Here is a 15861-nt window from a genome sequence, read left to right on the forward strand (position 1 = left end):
TTGAAAATTCCAACATTGGCTACATTTTTGGGTCCCATTTTGACCTGACTCCATCAGTCATCACCAATTCGTGTCCACAGAACGTATTATCATTAACGTGAACAAGAAACAATATCAGTTCTGGTAACATGATTAATCTACAACTTCTAATACAGACTAATCATGTTTACCTCGGATATATCAACACGGGAACTTTCATGAGGCTTCGACTTTGTAGCAAGTTCAAATAAGAAACATTTCAAGCAAGTTCTCTTTACTCCTTAGTTCGAGACCGAGCTTCTCAGAAAACCACAATCATCCTACATGTTTTGCCTGATTCCAAAACCAAAAGATATTGTTTATCTACTCTCTAAACTCTTTCCAAATCAAAATGAAGTTTCACCCCAAAATCATATTACTTCTAAAAATACGAAATCCAGGTGACCATCCTCAGACCCATTCTCCAGCATCTCAGGCTTTAACAATCGAGTAATCCTTCTATCAGCTTAATCTCTTTGGCCACCAAGATCATCTTTGGCCTGTCTTCATTCCTCTCCTCACAGCATCTCAGTGCCAGCTCAAGAAACATTTTCATCTGACTACACCTCACGTCGTTCAAATCATTAATCCCAAATTCAACACTTTCTCCTCTCTCCTGCAGATCCTTCACATAACCAAGAATATTACAATGAACCCCACTTGTTCCAACCAAAACAGCTGGTCTTCCCAACAAAAGAACCAACATAAAGGCTCCAAAGCTGAACACATCAATATATTCAGTCACTAAACCCGTGGTGTAGTAAACCGGATCCATGTATCCAAAAGTTCCCATCACCTCATCTTCAATCCAAGACTTACCCTCAGGGGGTGACACAGAAAACGTGAAATCAGTCAGCTTAGCCGACCAGTTCCTATCCAAGAAAACATTCGTCGGCTTGATATCTCTATGTATAATAATCCTAGAGAAAGCTGTGTGAAGATAAGTCACAGCAATCTTCAACCGAACATTCCAAGGCAACAATGGACCATCCTCGCAACCAAAACCTCCTCGCTCGTTCAAAACTCCATTCTCTGGGTATTCAAACACTATAACAGGAAGGTGAAACTCGAGAGAACAACCCAAGAGTTTGAGAAAACTACTTTGATTGCTTACCTGAGTAGATAAGACAATGTCGTTGTAAACCTCTCTCACTCACTCTTCTGTAAACTCCGACTCTGTGAATTTCTTGATCGCGTAAGGTCGGTCTTCGATAACGCCCTTGTACCAGGTAAAGAGTCTACGACGAGAGAGGTTAAAACTGGGATCGAATCGATCCGTGGCCTTGAGGATTTGATCGGAAGAGAAGAAACGGATAGGGTTTGAGATACCATTACAATCGGCGATAAGTTCCTGAAGAAAAGTTCCTCCATTGTTGAAGGACCATTCATTACGCTTGTCTTCCACAGTCTTCTTCCTTCTCCAAGATGATCTCATCGTCGATTTCAGCTCCAAAATACTGATAAAAATTCCAACTTTATAAAAAACTAAAACTTTATATTGTTCTTAATAAAAAGACAAGTCTTTTAAGCTACTGTATTACTTTAAAGATCAATAATATTTTATTTATTTGTATTTCGTTGACCTACCAGTCTCATAATTTCACGGGGAAAGGTATCGTGTTCGGTCAAGTCTTTGATGCTGATGAATGATCAGAAGATGAGTTTTTGGAGTAAGAAGACGAAGAAGAAGAACTTAGAAGCAAATCAACGGCTAAGATTGTTCCAAGAGAACGGGAAGGTACTCTTAGAAGATCTCATCGAGCTTTGCAACGGCAAATCCAATCCAATTAAAACCTTCTCTGCTAACGAAATCCTCGAAGCCACTGATAACTTCAGCGAGAGCAATCTCGTGGTTCGGTTCGAGTTCATGTACAGAGGTATGCTCCAAAACCGTCCTGTTCTGATCAAAAGAGCCATATGGAATTTATACAAATCTGATACATTAGAAAAGATTTGTCGTGACATTGCGGTCTCGTCAATGGTGAGTGGTCACAAGAATTTTCTCAAATTGTTAGGTTGCTGTCTTGAATTTGAGCATCCGGTCTTAGTTTGTGAGTATGCAGAACGTATACCTTTCAATACTCCAAACCCGGGAATGTTTTTGCCATGGGGAATGAGGATAAAAATTGTGAAAGAGATTGCAATTGCTGCTTCTTACCTTCACACCGCGTTTTCAAGAACTATGATTCATACGGATATACAACCTTCTAACATTTTCTTGGATTCAAATGGGACAGCAAAGTTAAGTGGGTTTTGTCTTTGTGTGTCAATACCAGAAGGAGAGACATTTGTTAAGGTTCATGCTGATAGAGTAGAAGGAACATTAGATTACCTTGAGTACAACTATGCGGCCACCGGATTGATCACTGAGTATACCGATGTTTTTAGCTTTGGAGTGTTGTTGCAAAACTTTTTCACGAGTATGTATGGAGTGGTTGATTGTTGCTGCAGTGAAGATGAGAGTCTATTTGAAGAGTTTGAAGACAAACAAAATGTCATGAATATGAGGATTTCAGATAGGGTATCCAAATTTGTGGAAGAGGGAAGAATCTTTGAGATGTTGGATCCAAATATATTGGAAAGTATAGGTGACGATGTAACCGAAGAACACAAGATACGGCTGATGGAAGCAGTCCTAACGCTCTCACTCAGATGCACTGGTCATAGAGGTGATGTTCCAAAGATGATGGAAGCTGCCAAAGAACTTAAAAAGATTGAGAGATGGACAGAAAGTGGTTTTTACAAAATTTAATACTCACTTTGGACCAAATTGAAGTATTATTATCTTTGGTTCTGAATACGTTTGAGGCTTTGTGGGCATAGAGTAGCTATTGTATATTTACTGGTTCAATGTGTAATAGTAAAGAAGATGTGGATCAAATTGAAATGTCTAGTTGAGGGTGTAGATGTGATTATATAATTTTATTGGGTGAATTGTTTAGTAAGTGAAAAGATATGGATCAAACTGAAATATCTAATTGTCGGAATTTTGATCCAAATAGAAACGATCTTCTCGAGGAGAAGAACAGATCAAGCTTGCTCTTTTGAAAAAAACAAAGTTACGATTTTTCTCTGTAAAGATCTTTACTTTTGAATTTGTTTTTGTTTACCTCTCTGCTCCATTCATCTAATGAGTAAGAATAACAAGAAGAAGAAGAAAATATCGGATTTGAAGAACGGAGGGATTCTATTGGAGGAGCTAATCGCTTCGTTCGACGGCAAAACCAATCCGATTCGTTGCTTCTCCTCCGATCAAATCCTTAAAGCGACTGACAATTTCTCCGAGAGCCAAGTAATCTCTAGTTGGGGATATTTCATTTGGTACAGAGGCGTAATCGAAGAAAGACCAGTTTCAATCAAGAAATGGTCGAGTCAAACCTTCTCAAACTTCACAGAAGTGTATCGAGATATCTCTGTATCCTCTCAGATGAGTGGACACAAGAATACCTTTAAGCTTATAGGTTGTTGTTTGGAATTTGATCTTCCAGCTTTAGTCTGTGAGTACACAGAACACGGACCGCTTAGTAAAGACGGAGGAATCTCAAGTGGAGAGGTTTTGCCATGGAAAGTGAGATTGAAGATTGCTAAAGAGATAGCTACTTCTGTGATTTATCTCCACACGGCGTTTCCAGAGACTATAATCCATCGGAATATAAATCCGACGAACATTTTCATTGATGAGAATTGGACGGCGAAGCTTTCTGATTTCTGGTTCTGTGTTGCAATACCAGAGGGAGAGCTGTATGTAGAAGATGAAGTGAAAGGTGTGATTGGTTTTGTTGATCCAGATTATTACTGGACTATGAAAGTTACTGAGAAAGTTGATATTTATAGCTTTGGTGTTGTGATGTTGGTTTTGTTGTCTGGAAGAGCTGCTGTGTTTAATGGACCTGGTGAGACTCCTATGTCTCTTAACGACCATGTGTCTGAGGTAATGGAGAGAAATGGGTTTGATGAGATTGTTGATAAAGAGATATGGAATGGTTTGGGTGGTGGTGATGATTTGGTTCTGAGACGGTCACAGGTTGAAGCCTTTCTTAGGTTAGCTTTGAGGTGTGTGAGATACAAGAAAGAAGATCCAGTGAGTGGTATGCTTGAAGTTGCTAAAGAGCTCACTGATTGAGAAACTCTCTTAATTACTCTTCCTTCTCTTGTTAGATTCTTTATTCTTGAAAGAATGATAAACTCTGAGAAGTTTTCGTGATGTCTCAATGTATTTTGAGTTCTTTTGTTTGTTCTATCATGAAGAAATCAAGAAATACTGAGCTCTCTTTTTATGGATTCCATTATTGAATAAAGACATTATCTTGGCAAGCCAAAGAGAGTAACTTCAGAACTCAGATGTCAAATACTGAACTCTCCTAAGTGTGAGCTTCTAGTGATGTCTCAATGTGTTTGAGTTCTTGTTGCTACTTGTCTTTGTACTTCTCTATCAAGAGCTCAGATGTCAAGTACTGAGCTAATTTTCTTGATTATTCCATTACTGAATAGTGATTATATCTGGGCAAGCCAAAAAATGTCACTTTGCCTCCAATGTGAAAACAAACCAAGTGTGAACACATTCAGTCTCATGCTGGTGGCTGCTGCTCAAAGTCAACTATTTTCTTTAGCCGACTACACACTTTGGTATTGGACCAAACCCACCTTTTTAGGGAATATATTATTCCTAATATACCCAATTTTGATATTGCTTCCTTCTTCTTTCTCTTACTCTGCAGCATTCATGGTGCTTTTGCTTCTGAGGTACGATTTCAATTCTGAATTCAATATCGTAGACATTATTAAAGGTTGGATTCTAGTTATTGTCAACATATCTTCCTTTCAGCTTTGAACAGTATCTTCCTTTCAGCTTTGGTGTTCATTAGTTTCATAAACTCATCAGAAGCTATTGAAATTTTCTTTAGTGCTAGTCTTGTTCTGTTGACATTAGAGATCAAGAAGGTTGGATTGAGTTTATTTGCTAGAAATCTAATCTAGTTTTCTTCACTGCAAATTCAATGATTTAAAGTACTCACTCTCTTTATTTCAGCTGTGGAGAATGAATCAATGGAGTTTCTATGGGAATTTTTCACACAGATGAACTTTTTGTCTTCTTCTGCTCTAAAGGATAAACCTTTGTAGAGTCTATAAGATGGATTGGTTGAGAACAAAAACAATCGGAGCCAAGACACGCCAGAGAAATGTCAAGGAGAATGGTGCGGTTGTTCTGAAACAGCTGATTGAATGTTGTGATGCAAAATGCAATCCTATCAAGAACTTTTCTTACGGTCAGATCATCAAAGCAACAGATAACTTCTGCCAAAGTAACCGTGCTTCCCGGATTGATGTTTATTACCGTTGCTATAAAGGCATGCTCGATGACCGTCTAGTACTCATCAAGAAAGGTAAATACACACTTGATATGAAAGAGATATGTCGCGACATAGCGATCTCATCGATGGTGAGTGGTCATAAGAACTTCCTTAAGTTGTTGGGATGTTGTCTTGAGTTCACTCCTCCTGTCTTAGTTTTTGAGTATGCAGAGATTATAACTCTTGGTCCACTGCTTGCATCTCATCCTGGAAATCTGAGGAGGATAAAGATAGCAAGAGAGGTTGCAAACGCTTTGACTTACCTTCACACAGCATTCTCAAGGGCTTTCATCCATTCAAATCTAGATCCTTTCACAATTTTCTTAGATGGAAATGGGGTTACAAAGCTTGGGAACTTCTGCAACTGTATCCCAATCCCTGAGGGAGAGACATTTGTTCATGATGATACATTGCAAAAATACCATGAGTTTAGGCACAATACATTAAAGGGAACACATGGGCTTGGTGTATGTAACTTACCTGTCATTGATCCGGATTACAAGTCAACTGGAAAGGTCACGACAAAGACTGATATGCACAGCTTTGGAGCATTCATGCTAGCTCTTGTACAGATAAAGGAAGTTGATGATGAGCTATCCCTATCTTCGGATATGCTGAGAGCATTTTCTGACTTGTTCATCAAACCTTATGACGATACTCGTTTCCCGCTTCACCATCATGTTACTAAGATACTGAGAAAGTTTGGGTATGCAGAGGTTGTAGATTCAGATATGAGTGATCCAGCTGCTTGGCCTGTTAAAGCCTTTCTTAGATTAGCGTTGAGATGCATTGGAGGCAGCAACTTAGGAGACCCGTTGACTAGCATGCTTCAAGTGGCTAAAGAGCTCAGGCTGATTGAGAAATCTACAAATTGGAGTTGAGATGTATCGGATGAGCCCCGTATGATGAAATTTCACTCACTGATCCTTTGTAACCATAGTTCAAAGCCAGGAAATACCATTGTAACTTCAGTCTAACATTCAGTAGATAGCTAATTTCTGATACCTGCAGATTGTTTATCACTTTCACAAAGAGAGATAGATAAGGTCACAGAGATTTTACACAAAAACATAGATAATCACAAAGATTTTACTATAGAAACATAGATAATCACAGAATGACTTATCCTTATTTCTTTTTTATGTTTCAGACTTGAATGATAGAGAATCCGAGATCTTTTTGTAACACTCTTTGTTGTTATGATCATTTCTTCCAAATGTCCAGAAGTTGGCTTTCAACATGTGACCAAATATGAAGTAAATCTAAGACCTCTCGTATAATCTAGTCTTTATTACTTATGTGACCAAAATATGAAGTAAATCAAGATGCATTGAATGCAGCAACTTCAAGTGGCTAAAGAGCTCAGGCTGATTGAGAAATCTACAAATTGGAGTTGAGGTGTATCTGATGTTTACTTTTAAATTTAACCGACATAAATGTTTAACTAACAGATTGGCGGGTTGAGCCAAGCCCGTGCAGTAGTTCAACGCATGGGCGACTCGCGAGAGCCCAGATAGCAAGCTATCTTGATGGGCTTTCTCCCTTAAAAAATAGAGTTAATATCGTGTGAGCCGATGGCCCACATATCAGATATTAAACTGATAAGAACAGATACTACACTTGATCTTAGCCAAAAGGCCGAGAAAGGTATGAATTAAAAGTTCGGCTTAGCTTTGTTTTTATACTGCAAAGCATATGACCAACGCTCTCTAACTCTCCGATGTGGGACTTTCAAAAAATACAATTTAGTTTTCTTCTCTACGCCTCCTTTCGTTTTTTTAGTCAAAACACATATAAAGACAAAACAATACTACAATTCCTTTTTCTACACATCTTTATCCTCTATGTGCATTACTTGCCATTGATCACAAAACTATGTAAAATCCATAGGAAGAAAGATGTAAACCTGTAAAAAAAAAGTCATCAAAGCAATCAATATTGGAGGAGCTTTCTTGCTCAGGGAACTAAAATGATGCTTGAATTAGGCACTTTCCTTACTACAATCTGAGCTACTATTATGTTTGCTTTTGGATCCTTGTGAGAAATTACTGTAGTCAGAGCAGTTCCAAGATTTAGGTTTTGTTCTTGCTTCTTCCTCCAATATTGTGTTTCCAACGAGTTTTGCTCAGATTCTGTTTGTATCTATATCCCTTTCTTGGTCTTAGCTGACATTATAGATTCAAATTCCAAGAAAACACCTTTTGTCTAACGTTGAGAGAACGTTAGTAGTTTGATGGTTCCTTGGGGAGGAAGTACAACAAAGAAACAAAAGAAAAATTACCAGGAAAAAAGGTATAGGTAATAGCTAAATACAATTGGCTAGCACTAGGAGCAAGTTCATCGGATCAAATACTTACGGCTACATGTAACTTCGACAAGACTCGGTTTATTTCAGTAGATGGTAACAAAGGGATTTCCCTAAAGAGCTCTATATTTGACTGGAAGCCACTCACATAGACCACGCTTCCTAGTAGCTCATATCTTGCATTGGTAACCACTGCACCTATTTGCCAACTTGTTGCTTCCTCCAGCTCTTCATCGCTCATGTATCCTTTTCGTTTTATCATAGACGCTTCTTTGACATTCTAGAGATGTCTCCTTCTACCTTTGAAACTCTCTCTGCTACATTCGATGAAGGAATGTATGAAACAGGAGAAGCCACCTAAGGGAAGCTAACTACTGATAACTTCTGCTTCGACATTCTCGAATGAGAAACAAACAAAAAAAGTATAGAGCGTACACATATAAGCTGAGAAAGAAAAGATGGATTTGATTTTTGTTACCTCAGGCGTTAAGCCCAGGGACATCATGTCATCATTAGAACATCACTCATTAGGTGTAAATTGCAGAGTATACATTTTATCAAGGGAGACTTATTGATGGGCATACTTATGCATCAGTACTCAAGAAAGATGTTATGTGATCAAGAGTGATAAGGTACCATTGAGATGCAATTAGGAGACCCGTTGACTATTAGGATTCAAGTGGCTGAAGAACTCAGGCTAATTGAGAAATCTGCAAATTGGCTTTGAGATGTGCATCAGATGAGCTCCATATGACGCACTCACCATTCCTTTTGTAGCCATAGCTCAAAGCCAGGAATGCCATTGTAATTCAGTCCGACATCATTTGTTACTACTCTTGTTATAGTTGGCTTTCAACATGTGCACTTTTGCATAGACAAAATATGAAGTTCTTCTAATACCTTTTATCTCGTGAAAAATTTCGTCTTATTTTCACCTTTAACCGACAGAAAGAAAGTATATAGAAAGAGATACAACAGTTCAACTAATAGATTGGCGGGTTGAGCCAGGCCCGTGCAGTAGTGCAACACAAGGGCGACTCGCGAAAGCCCAGATAGCAAGCTATCTTGATGGGCTTTCTCCCTTAAAAAATAGAGTTAATATCGTGTGAACCGATGGCCCACATATCAGATATTAAACTGATAAGAACAGATACTACACTTGATCTTAGCCAAAAGGCCGAGAAAGGTATGATTTAAACCTACAGCTTCGCTTTTTATTTATACTGCAAAGCTTTGGACCAACGCTCTCTAACTTGTCGATGTGGGACTTTTACAAAAATTCACTTTACTCTTCTTCTCTTAGGGCATCTTTCATCGTTAGTCAAATAAATACATATGAAGGCAAAACAATACTACAAAATTCTGTTTGTACACATCTTTGTTACTACAAATTTGCCATTGATCACAGAACAATGTAAACCCACAGGAATAAAGATTGAAACTTATACACAAATCATATATTGGAGGAGTATTCTTGCTCAGGAAATTAATGCTGATTCCATTGAGCTCACTAGAATAATGCTGGAATTAGGCACGTACGTTCCTAGTACTGTCTGAGGCTCTGAGCTGCTATTATGTTTTGCTTTTTAAATCCTGGTGGCAAGTTTATGTAGTCAGAGCAGCTCCAAGATTTAGGTTTTGTTCTTTCTTTCCTCCTCCAATTTTGTGTTTCTATCTCATCTGCAGAGTATAGGCCTGTTTCTAAACGGCTTGAGCTCAGTTTCTGTTTGTATTTTTATCCTTTTCTTGTTCTTAACTGACATTTATAGATTCAGAATTCCAAGTAAACACCTTTTGTCTACCGTTGACAGAGTTGTCAGAAGAAAAACATTAGTATTTGTCTATTTGATGGTTTCTTAGAGGAGGAAAAACAATAAAGAAAACTTCCAGGGAAAAAGTAGCTAATTATATATAAATACAATTTGCTAGGAGCACATTCATCTTATCAAATACTTACGGCTACATGTAAGGTAACTTCGACAACACTCACATAGACCACACTTCCCTAAGTAGCTCATATCTTGCATTTGTAACAACTGCACCTATCTGCTCATGCGTATGCTACGACAGAGCTGTGTGGTGGAGAGATTTAATTATATAACCCTAATACTAACTCTGTTTATCTTTCTTCTTCGTTTGAAACTCTTGGCCTCTTCTCATTATCGCGCAACCACGGACGGATCAGAAAGTTTCTTATTTCTCTCGATCTCCATCCAAACCATGAGCACCGGTCGATCAAGTAAGATATCTCTCTCTCTCTCTCGCTCTATTTTGTTTAGCATTCATCTGATCTTACTCTCATGGTTAATTTACTTGATCCAGTCGATCTAATTGTGTGTTTTTTTTGTCCTCGTTGTTAATCTGTTTCCCGATTTGTTAAACCTCGCAGCGGCTCACACATGCGTCTTCTGGGACGTCCAGGATTTCCCGGTCCCTAATGGTCGCGATCCTGATTCTATTTATGAGAATATAAAATCAGCTCTTGCGAATAAGGGGTTTGGTGGTGGTATTGTGCATATCAGGGCTTATGGTGAGAAAAACAAGATTTGGGATGAATTTTTATTAGACGGAATCATGGATGTACCCGAAGGTAGATAGAGACCTCTCCGTGTTCTTTTTGTTTTTTTTTTCTATGGTTCCAGGAGATAAAGTTGCCAGAGTAAGTAGGATGATAAAGGACGTTCTTCTCTGGGCACTGGACAATCGTGTACACCCATCTGTACAACGAAACGTGATGGTTATCTCAAAAAACATTGCACAAGATTTGGAGTTCCTCTCCGTTCTTCAAGGTTTGCAATCTAGAGATTACAAAATTCTCTTGGCTGATGTCGCATCAGTAAAGCAACCTGAGTTTGTAAGCGCGGAATGGCTTTGGAGGAGCCTCTTAGATGGAGGAGGAGATCCTATCGCCACTAGTGACGAAATATCACCATCTGTTAACGACGATGATGATAACCTGAAGCGTAAGGACCACACTACTGCAAAAGCCACTGATAAGCGAAGCTCAAAACATAAGCGGAGGAAATTTTCAAACTAGCTTCAATCAATCTCTCTTTATGGATGATCCGTTTCTTTTTTTTTATCTCTATTATGAAGTCTTATGGTTTTGTGTGTATTAAAAACGTTAGACATTTCATCTTGTTCTGATAAACTCTGTATTGGGTTCAGATGCACTGTTCGTTGCTAATTCATTCTTCAATGTCTTAAATTATCGTTTTTACTCCTTGAAGTTTTTGGGTTTTTGTATGGAAAACATCTACGTAGTATCATCTTTGATCTGTTAACCTCTTGTGTAGTTTTGACCTTTGAGCTCGTCCTAATGCATTCTTCAATATCTAGAAGATTGCTTAATTTCACAAGAGGGCACACCTATTTTACCATCACTTTTATATATAATCGATGATTACGTAGCTCTTACATCAAAATCTAGTGGTTTATCGAGATCAGATATTCAAATTACAACAGATAACTTCTCCCAAAGTAACCGTGCTTCCCAGATTGATGTTTACTACCGTTGCTATAAAGGCATGCTCAATGACCGCCAAGTGCTCATCACAAAAGAGGGAAATACACACTTGATATGAAAGAGATTCGTGGGGACATGAGTTCACTGATGTCTTAGTTTGGGTATGCAGAGGTTGTAGATTCAGATATGAGTTATCCAGCTGCTTGGCCTGTTAAAGCCTTTCTTAGATTAGCATTGAGATACGTTGGATGCAGCAACTTAGGAGACCCGTTGACTAGCATGATTCAAGCAGCTGGATCACTGATTTCTGTATCTACAACCTGTGCATATCCAAACAGCCATGGGAAAAGAACTTTATGTTCGGTGATATTTTTTGGTATTATTGATTATGAGCTTGGAGGATTGGCTTGGATTACTGCTTGAATCTAAACCTTGATATCCCTTTCTTTTTTAACGGCTTTGTAAGATAAAATTAAGTCAGGTTATATCGTCCTTAAAAAGTCGATGTACAACAAACAATAATTACGACTGAGCTGATCTTAACCCAACAAAGTTTATCAGAACAAGATGAAATGTTTATTTAAAAAAAAAAAAAAACACAAAACCAAAGGCTTCACATAATTGGGAGACAGAACAAAGGATGATCATGGCTACTTCCTTAGTCGTGTCCTTCCGCTGCACCTTACGAATCAGTATCAGCTATGCTCGGCTTGGTCGATTGGTTTTCGTCCATCAAATAGTTGTCCCCAATGCCTTATTGAGAGTACAAAAGGACGAATCAATTCTAATGAGTGCATATTGTTAGGGCATATGAAAAAAATATTGTGATGTCTAGATTTCAAAGCTTCGAGAACTCTGCGGAACTTCTTGTCTTCTGAGACATTTTTCCCGATTACCATCACATTTGAAGGTTCAGGATGGTCTATTGTCCAGATAAGAATGTCCCTTGACATTTGATTAACTCTCCCACATGCACCCCCTGAAACTATATATATATATATATATATAATACAAAAGGGAGATCAAGATTATTTACAGACATATATATATATAAGTAATGGAAAAAGGGAGGAGTGTTGAGTAGAAGAACCTTGGGGTTGGTAGAAGACTCCGGCAGCAAGATAGTCATACCGCAATTTTGCAGGTATGGCATCCTTGTCCCCATAATAAACTCTTATTTCCATGGTCGCATCAGTATAACCCTCACCCGCCATAACTGATGTTATAGTCTCATAAACCGAAAAAGGATCGTGACCGTGAGGAATGGGACAATCCACGATGTCCCAGAAGACACCTATTTTATCCCCTGCATGCGAGGTTTCAAAAACCGGAAACGCACAAACAATCGTGAAACAAGTTTGGTTAGATCCACTCAAAAACTTAGTAAAACAGATCTGATTAGATACGCTAATACATTAAGACAGATCGATCAGATGAAATCTATACAAACAATTCCAAAGGGAGGAAATAAAAAAAAAAGGAAAAAGATAGAGATCTTACTCAAGATATTTCTGCTCACAGTTTCAACTGGAATTGAAATTGGCGATGGCGATGGCGATGGAGCTGATCTTATTCGGCGGTACTTGTTTAGCTTATCATGGCTCATGGTTTCTAGAGGAGAGAATAGGGGTTATTAGGTCACTGTTACAGAGGGGTTATTTAGATCAACCGATTCCAAAATAGATTTATACTTTTCCTTCACCCAATCAGAAAGGGACACGCAAAGTGTCCTAAACTATTCTAAAAATCCTTCTGTAAGCATCAAGCATTAAAAATTTCAGTCACTTTTGTATATAAAATACTCCACTTTATTGTTTTGCAACTTTACCAAGATGGTTGGTCTTATATAACCACCCTAATAACTAACTAACTCTGTTTATCTTTCTTCTTCGTTTGAAACTCTTGGCCTCTTCTCATTATCGCGCACCCACGGACGGATCAGAAAGTTTCTTATTTCTCTCGATCTCCGTCCAAACCATACCGGTCGATCCAGTAAGATCTCTCTCTATTTTGTTTAGAATTCATCTGATCTTGGTTAATTTACTTGATCCCAGGGGCGGACGCAAGGCATTGAAGGGTGGGGCACGTGCCCCACACTGTTTTTTTTATTTTTTTCCTTTTGTTCATATAACTTACTCAATTATCTTCAGTCTATAGGTAATTTTGAAAGGTGCCCCACTCTAATTACAAACCAAAGATGTGCCTTAACCCCAAACGGCCAAACCAGTCATACAAAGAAGGAAATAAAATATTTTAACCCAAAATAAAACACCCATATAAAAAAATTTATTTCTATAAACAAATGTATCCGACAATTATTTATTTTAATTGTGCAAAGGAAGCCTGCGAATTATAATAACAACGATGGAAGATTTATATTTAGCAATATAGCATCATTGACCTAGTTTTTCCTCTGTTAACTAAAACTTTTTTTTTATTGTTTTTTTCTTCCAGTTCTAACTTCTAAAACAAAAGTGTTTATACTTTATAGTAAGTAATTATTTTGTGATTAATTTATACAATGGAAAATTCTCTAGTTAGAATAATCGTTTTTTTATCTAGTTTTATAAAACTATTTTCTATGCTTCAAACTTATGCATTATGTTATTTTATATTATAATTGATAATTTGTTCATATATCAGTATTTCAATCCAAAATATAATTAATGGTTTCTAAAGGGTAGCCTAATTTGTTTTGTTGAAAAAAAAGTTGATAAAGTGACATGATGAAAATTTTATTTAGTATAAAAAACCTATTATAATTTTATAGGTTTTTAAATTTATAATACAGCTTCTTTTCATGTTTATATAATTTTTTTTCGTTATATTGTGCCCCATGTTAAAAATGTTTCTGGATCCGCCACTGCTTGATCCAGTCGATCTAATGGTGTTTTTTTTTCCTCCTTGTTAATCTGTTTTCCGATTTGTTAAACCTCGCAGTGGCTAACACATGCGTCTTCTGGGACGTGGAGGATTGTCCAATCCCTGATGGTGATTACAATCGTGAGTCGGTTTATAAGAATATCAAATCAGCTCTTGCGGATAAGGGTTATTGTGGTAAGGTGAATATGAGGGCTTATGGTGGGAAGAATAAGATTTGGGATGACTTACTATATATGTTTTTGTGTGTGTGTGTGTTAGAGACCTCCTCCTCTCCGTGTGTGTTTTTTGTTTTTTTCTATGATTACAGGAGATAAAGTTGCCAGAGTTGATAGTATGATGACCGACGTTCTTTTCTGGGCGCTTGACAATCCTTCCGACTATCCTCTACTTTTTCCAAATGTGATGGTAGTCTCAAAAAACATCACAGAAGACACGGATTTCCTCGAGATTCTTGATCTTTTAGCATTGCGAGGTTACAAAATTCTATTAGCAGATTCTAATATTGTCGCATCAGTAAAGCACCCTGAATTTGTGAGCTCAGTTTGGCTTTGGACATGCCTGCTAGATGGAGGAAAACCTATCGATGGTGATAAGCTGAAGCAGAAGGAGCTTAGTTTTGCTACAGCCACTCGTAGCGGAAGCTTAGTAGGGCCGCTAAATAAGCCGAAGAGGAGGCGGAATAGAAGGAGGCCAAAGAAACATCAGAAGTAGCTACAATAATGTTCCATCAATCTCACTTTTAAATGATCTTTAGTTTTTTTTGTCTTTATCTCTATGAAGTCTTTGGTTTTGTGTGTATTAAAAACGTTTGACATTTCATCTTGTTCTTCTGATGAACTCTGTATTGGGGGGTTCAGATGCACTGTTCGTTGCTAATTCATTCTTCAATGTCTTAAAATATCGTTTTTACTACCTTTTTATACTCAAGAATAGAAGATGTTATTGTTATCAAGAAAGTTTAATCAGTAACTTCTAAAAAGTGAAAAGATAGCATTGAGATGCAACTTAGGAGACCCGTTGACTAGTAGGATTCATCAAGTGGCTAAAGAACTCAGGCTGATTGAGAAACCTGCAAATTAAATTTGAGATGTGCATCAGATGAGCTCCATATGATGCACTCACCATTCCTTTTGTAGCCATAGCTCAAAGCCAGTAATGCCATTGTAACTTCATAGACAAAATATGAAGTTCTAATACCTTTTATCTCGCGAAATTTGGTCTTATTTTCTCAGCTTCACCTTTAACCGACAGACAACTGTTCAACTAATAGATTGGCGGGTTGAGGCAGGCCCGTGCAGTAGTGCAACACATGGGCGACTCGCGAGAGCCCAGATAGCAAGCTATCTTGATGGGCTTTCTCCCTTAAAAAATAGAGTTAATATCGTGTGAGCCGATGGCCCACATATCAGATATTAAACTGATAAGAACAGATACTACACTTGATCTTAGCCAAAAGGCCGAGAAAGGTATGATTTGAACGTCTAGATTAGTTTCTTATTTATACTGCAAAGCTTTGGACCAACGTTCTCTAACTTGTCGATGTGGGACTTTTAGAAAATTTCACTTTAGTCTTCTTCTCTTAGGGCATCTTTCTGCGTTAGTCAAATACACATATACAAAACAATACTACAAATTCTGTTTCTACGCATCTTTGTTATCTCTGTGCGTTATTTGCCACTGATCACAGAACTATGTAAACCCGGAGGAAGAAAGATGGAGACTTATACAAAAATGATCACAGCAATATTGGAGGAGTTTTCTAGTTCAGGAAATTAATGCTGATTCCATTGAGCTCACTAGAATGATGCTTGAATTATGAAATTTCCTACTCAAATCTG

General features: G+C 37.8%; 5 protein-coding genes, 3 non-coding genes and 2 pseudogenes across 9 annotated transcripts; 5 read left to right on the forward strand and 5 right to left on the reverse strand.

Annotated features, from left to right (window-relative positions):
• Positions 1-227: 227 nt before the first annotated feature.
• LOC109133355 (serine/threonine-protein kinase ZRK1 pseudogene) lies at positions 228-1453 on the reverse strand (annotated as a pseudogene).
• A 91-nt stretch (positions 1454-1544) lies between these two features.
• On the forward strand, positions 1545-2970 carry LOC109124926 (serine/threonine-protein kinase ZRK4-like). The gene is made up of 2 exons (XM_087454319.1): positions 1545-1895; positions 2295-2970. The coding sequence occupies exons 1-2, from the start codon at positions 1655-1657 to the stop codon at positions 2768-2770; spliced, it is 717 nt and encodes a 238-aa protein (XP_087310445.1). The 5' UTR covers positions 1545-1654; the 3' UTR covers positions 2771-2970.
• Positions 2971-3148: 178 nt separating this feature from the next.
• On the forward strand, positions 3149-4338 carry LOC104792070 (non-functional pseudokinase ZED1 pseudogene; annotated as a pseudogene). The gene has a single exon (XR_015559736.1). The product of XR_015559736.1 is annotated as a non-functional pseudokinase ZED1 pseudogene (transcript).
• A 284-nt stretch (positions 4339-4622) lies between these two features.
• Positions 4623-6438, forward strand: LOC104792071 (non-functional pseudokinase ZRK6-like). The gene is made up of 3 exons (XM_010518103.2): positions 4623-4761; positions 5048-5402; positions 5526-6438. The coding sequence occupies exons 2-3, from the start codon at positions 5150-5152 to the stop codon at positions 6248-6250; spliced, it is 978 nt and encodes a 325-aa protein (XP_010516405.1). The 5' UTR covers positions 4623-4761; positions 5048-5149; the 3' UTR covers positions 6251-6438.
• A 386-nt stretch (positions 6439-6824) lies between these two features.
• Positions 6825-7020, reverse strand: LOC147942882 (U2 spliceosomal RNA). The gene has a single exon (XR_015560639.1). It is a non-coding gene; the product is annotated as a U2 spliceosomal RNA (small nuclear RNA).
• A 1648-nt stretch (positions 7021-8668) lies between these two features.
• LOC147942883 (U2 spliceosomal RNA) lies at positions 8669-8864 on the reverse strand. Its single transcript, XR_015560637.1, has one exon. It is a non-coding gene; the product is annotated as a U2 spliceosomal RNA (small nuclear RNA).
• Positions 8865-9675: 811 nt separating this feature from the next.
• On the forward strand, positions 9676-10868 carry LOC109133427 (uncharacterized). The gene is made up of 3 exons (XM_087454326.1): positions 9676-9913; positions 10064-10264; positions 10317-10868. The coding sequence occupies exons 1-3, from the start codon at positions 9727-9729 to the stop codon at positions 10709-10711; spliced, it is 783 nt and encodes a 260-aa protein (XP_087310452.1). The 5' UTR covers positions 9676-9726; the 3' UTR covers positions 10712-10868.
• A 759-nt stretch (positions 10869-11627) lies between these two features.
• Positions 11628-12802, reverse strand: LOC104792072 (uncharacterized). Its single transcript, XM_010518104.3, has 3 exons — positions 12641-12802; positions 12231-12446; positions 11628-12125 (listed from the first exon to the last, which is right to left on the reverse strand). Exons 1-3 carry the CDS (start codon positions 12744-12746, stop codon positions 11836-11838), a joined length of 612 nt encoding a protein of 203 aa, XP_010516406.2. The 5' UTR covers positions 12747-12802; the 3' UTR covers positions 11628-11835.
• Positions 12803-14034: 1232 nt separating this feature from the next.
• LOC147942884 (uncharacterized) lies at positions 14035-14879 on the forward strand (the record flags this gene model as incomplete). Its single annotated transcript, XM_087456221.1, has 2 exons — positions 14035-14264; positions 14299-14879. Coding segments are annotated over 2 exons (666 nt in total), but the record flags the coding sequence as incomplete, so codon positions are not given.
• Positions 14880-15297: 418 nt separating this feature from the next.
• LOC147942885 (U2 spliceosomal RNA) lies at positions 15298-15493 on the reverse strand. Its single transcript, XR_015560641.1, has one exon. It is a non-coding gene; the product is annotated as a U2 spliceosomal RNA (small nuclear RNA).
• Positions 15494-15861: the final 368 nt, after the last annotated feature.

The sequence above is a fragment of the Camelina sativa genome, chromosome 6 (genome assembly GCF_030686135.1).
Source record: "Camelina sativa cultivar CO46 ecotype springtype chromosome 6, ASM3068613v1".
Lineage (NCBI taxonomy): Eukaryota > Viridiplantae > Streptophyta > Magnoliopsida > Brassicales > Brassicaceae > Camelina > Camelina sativa.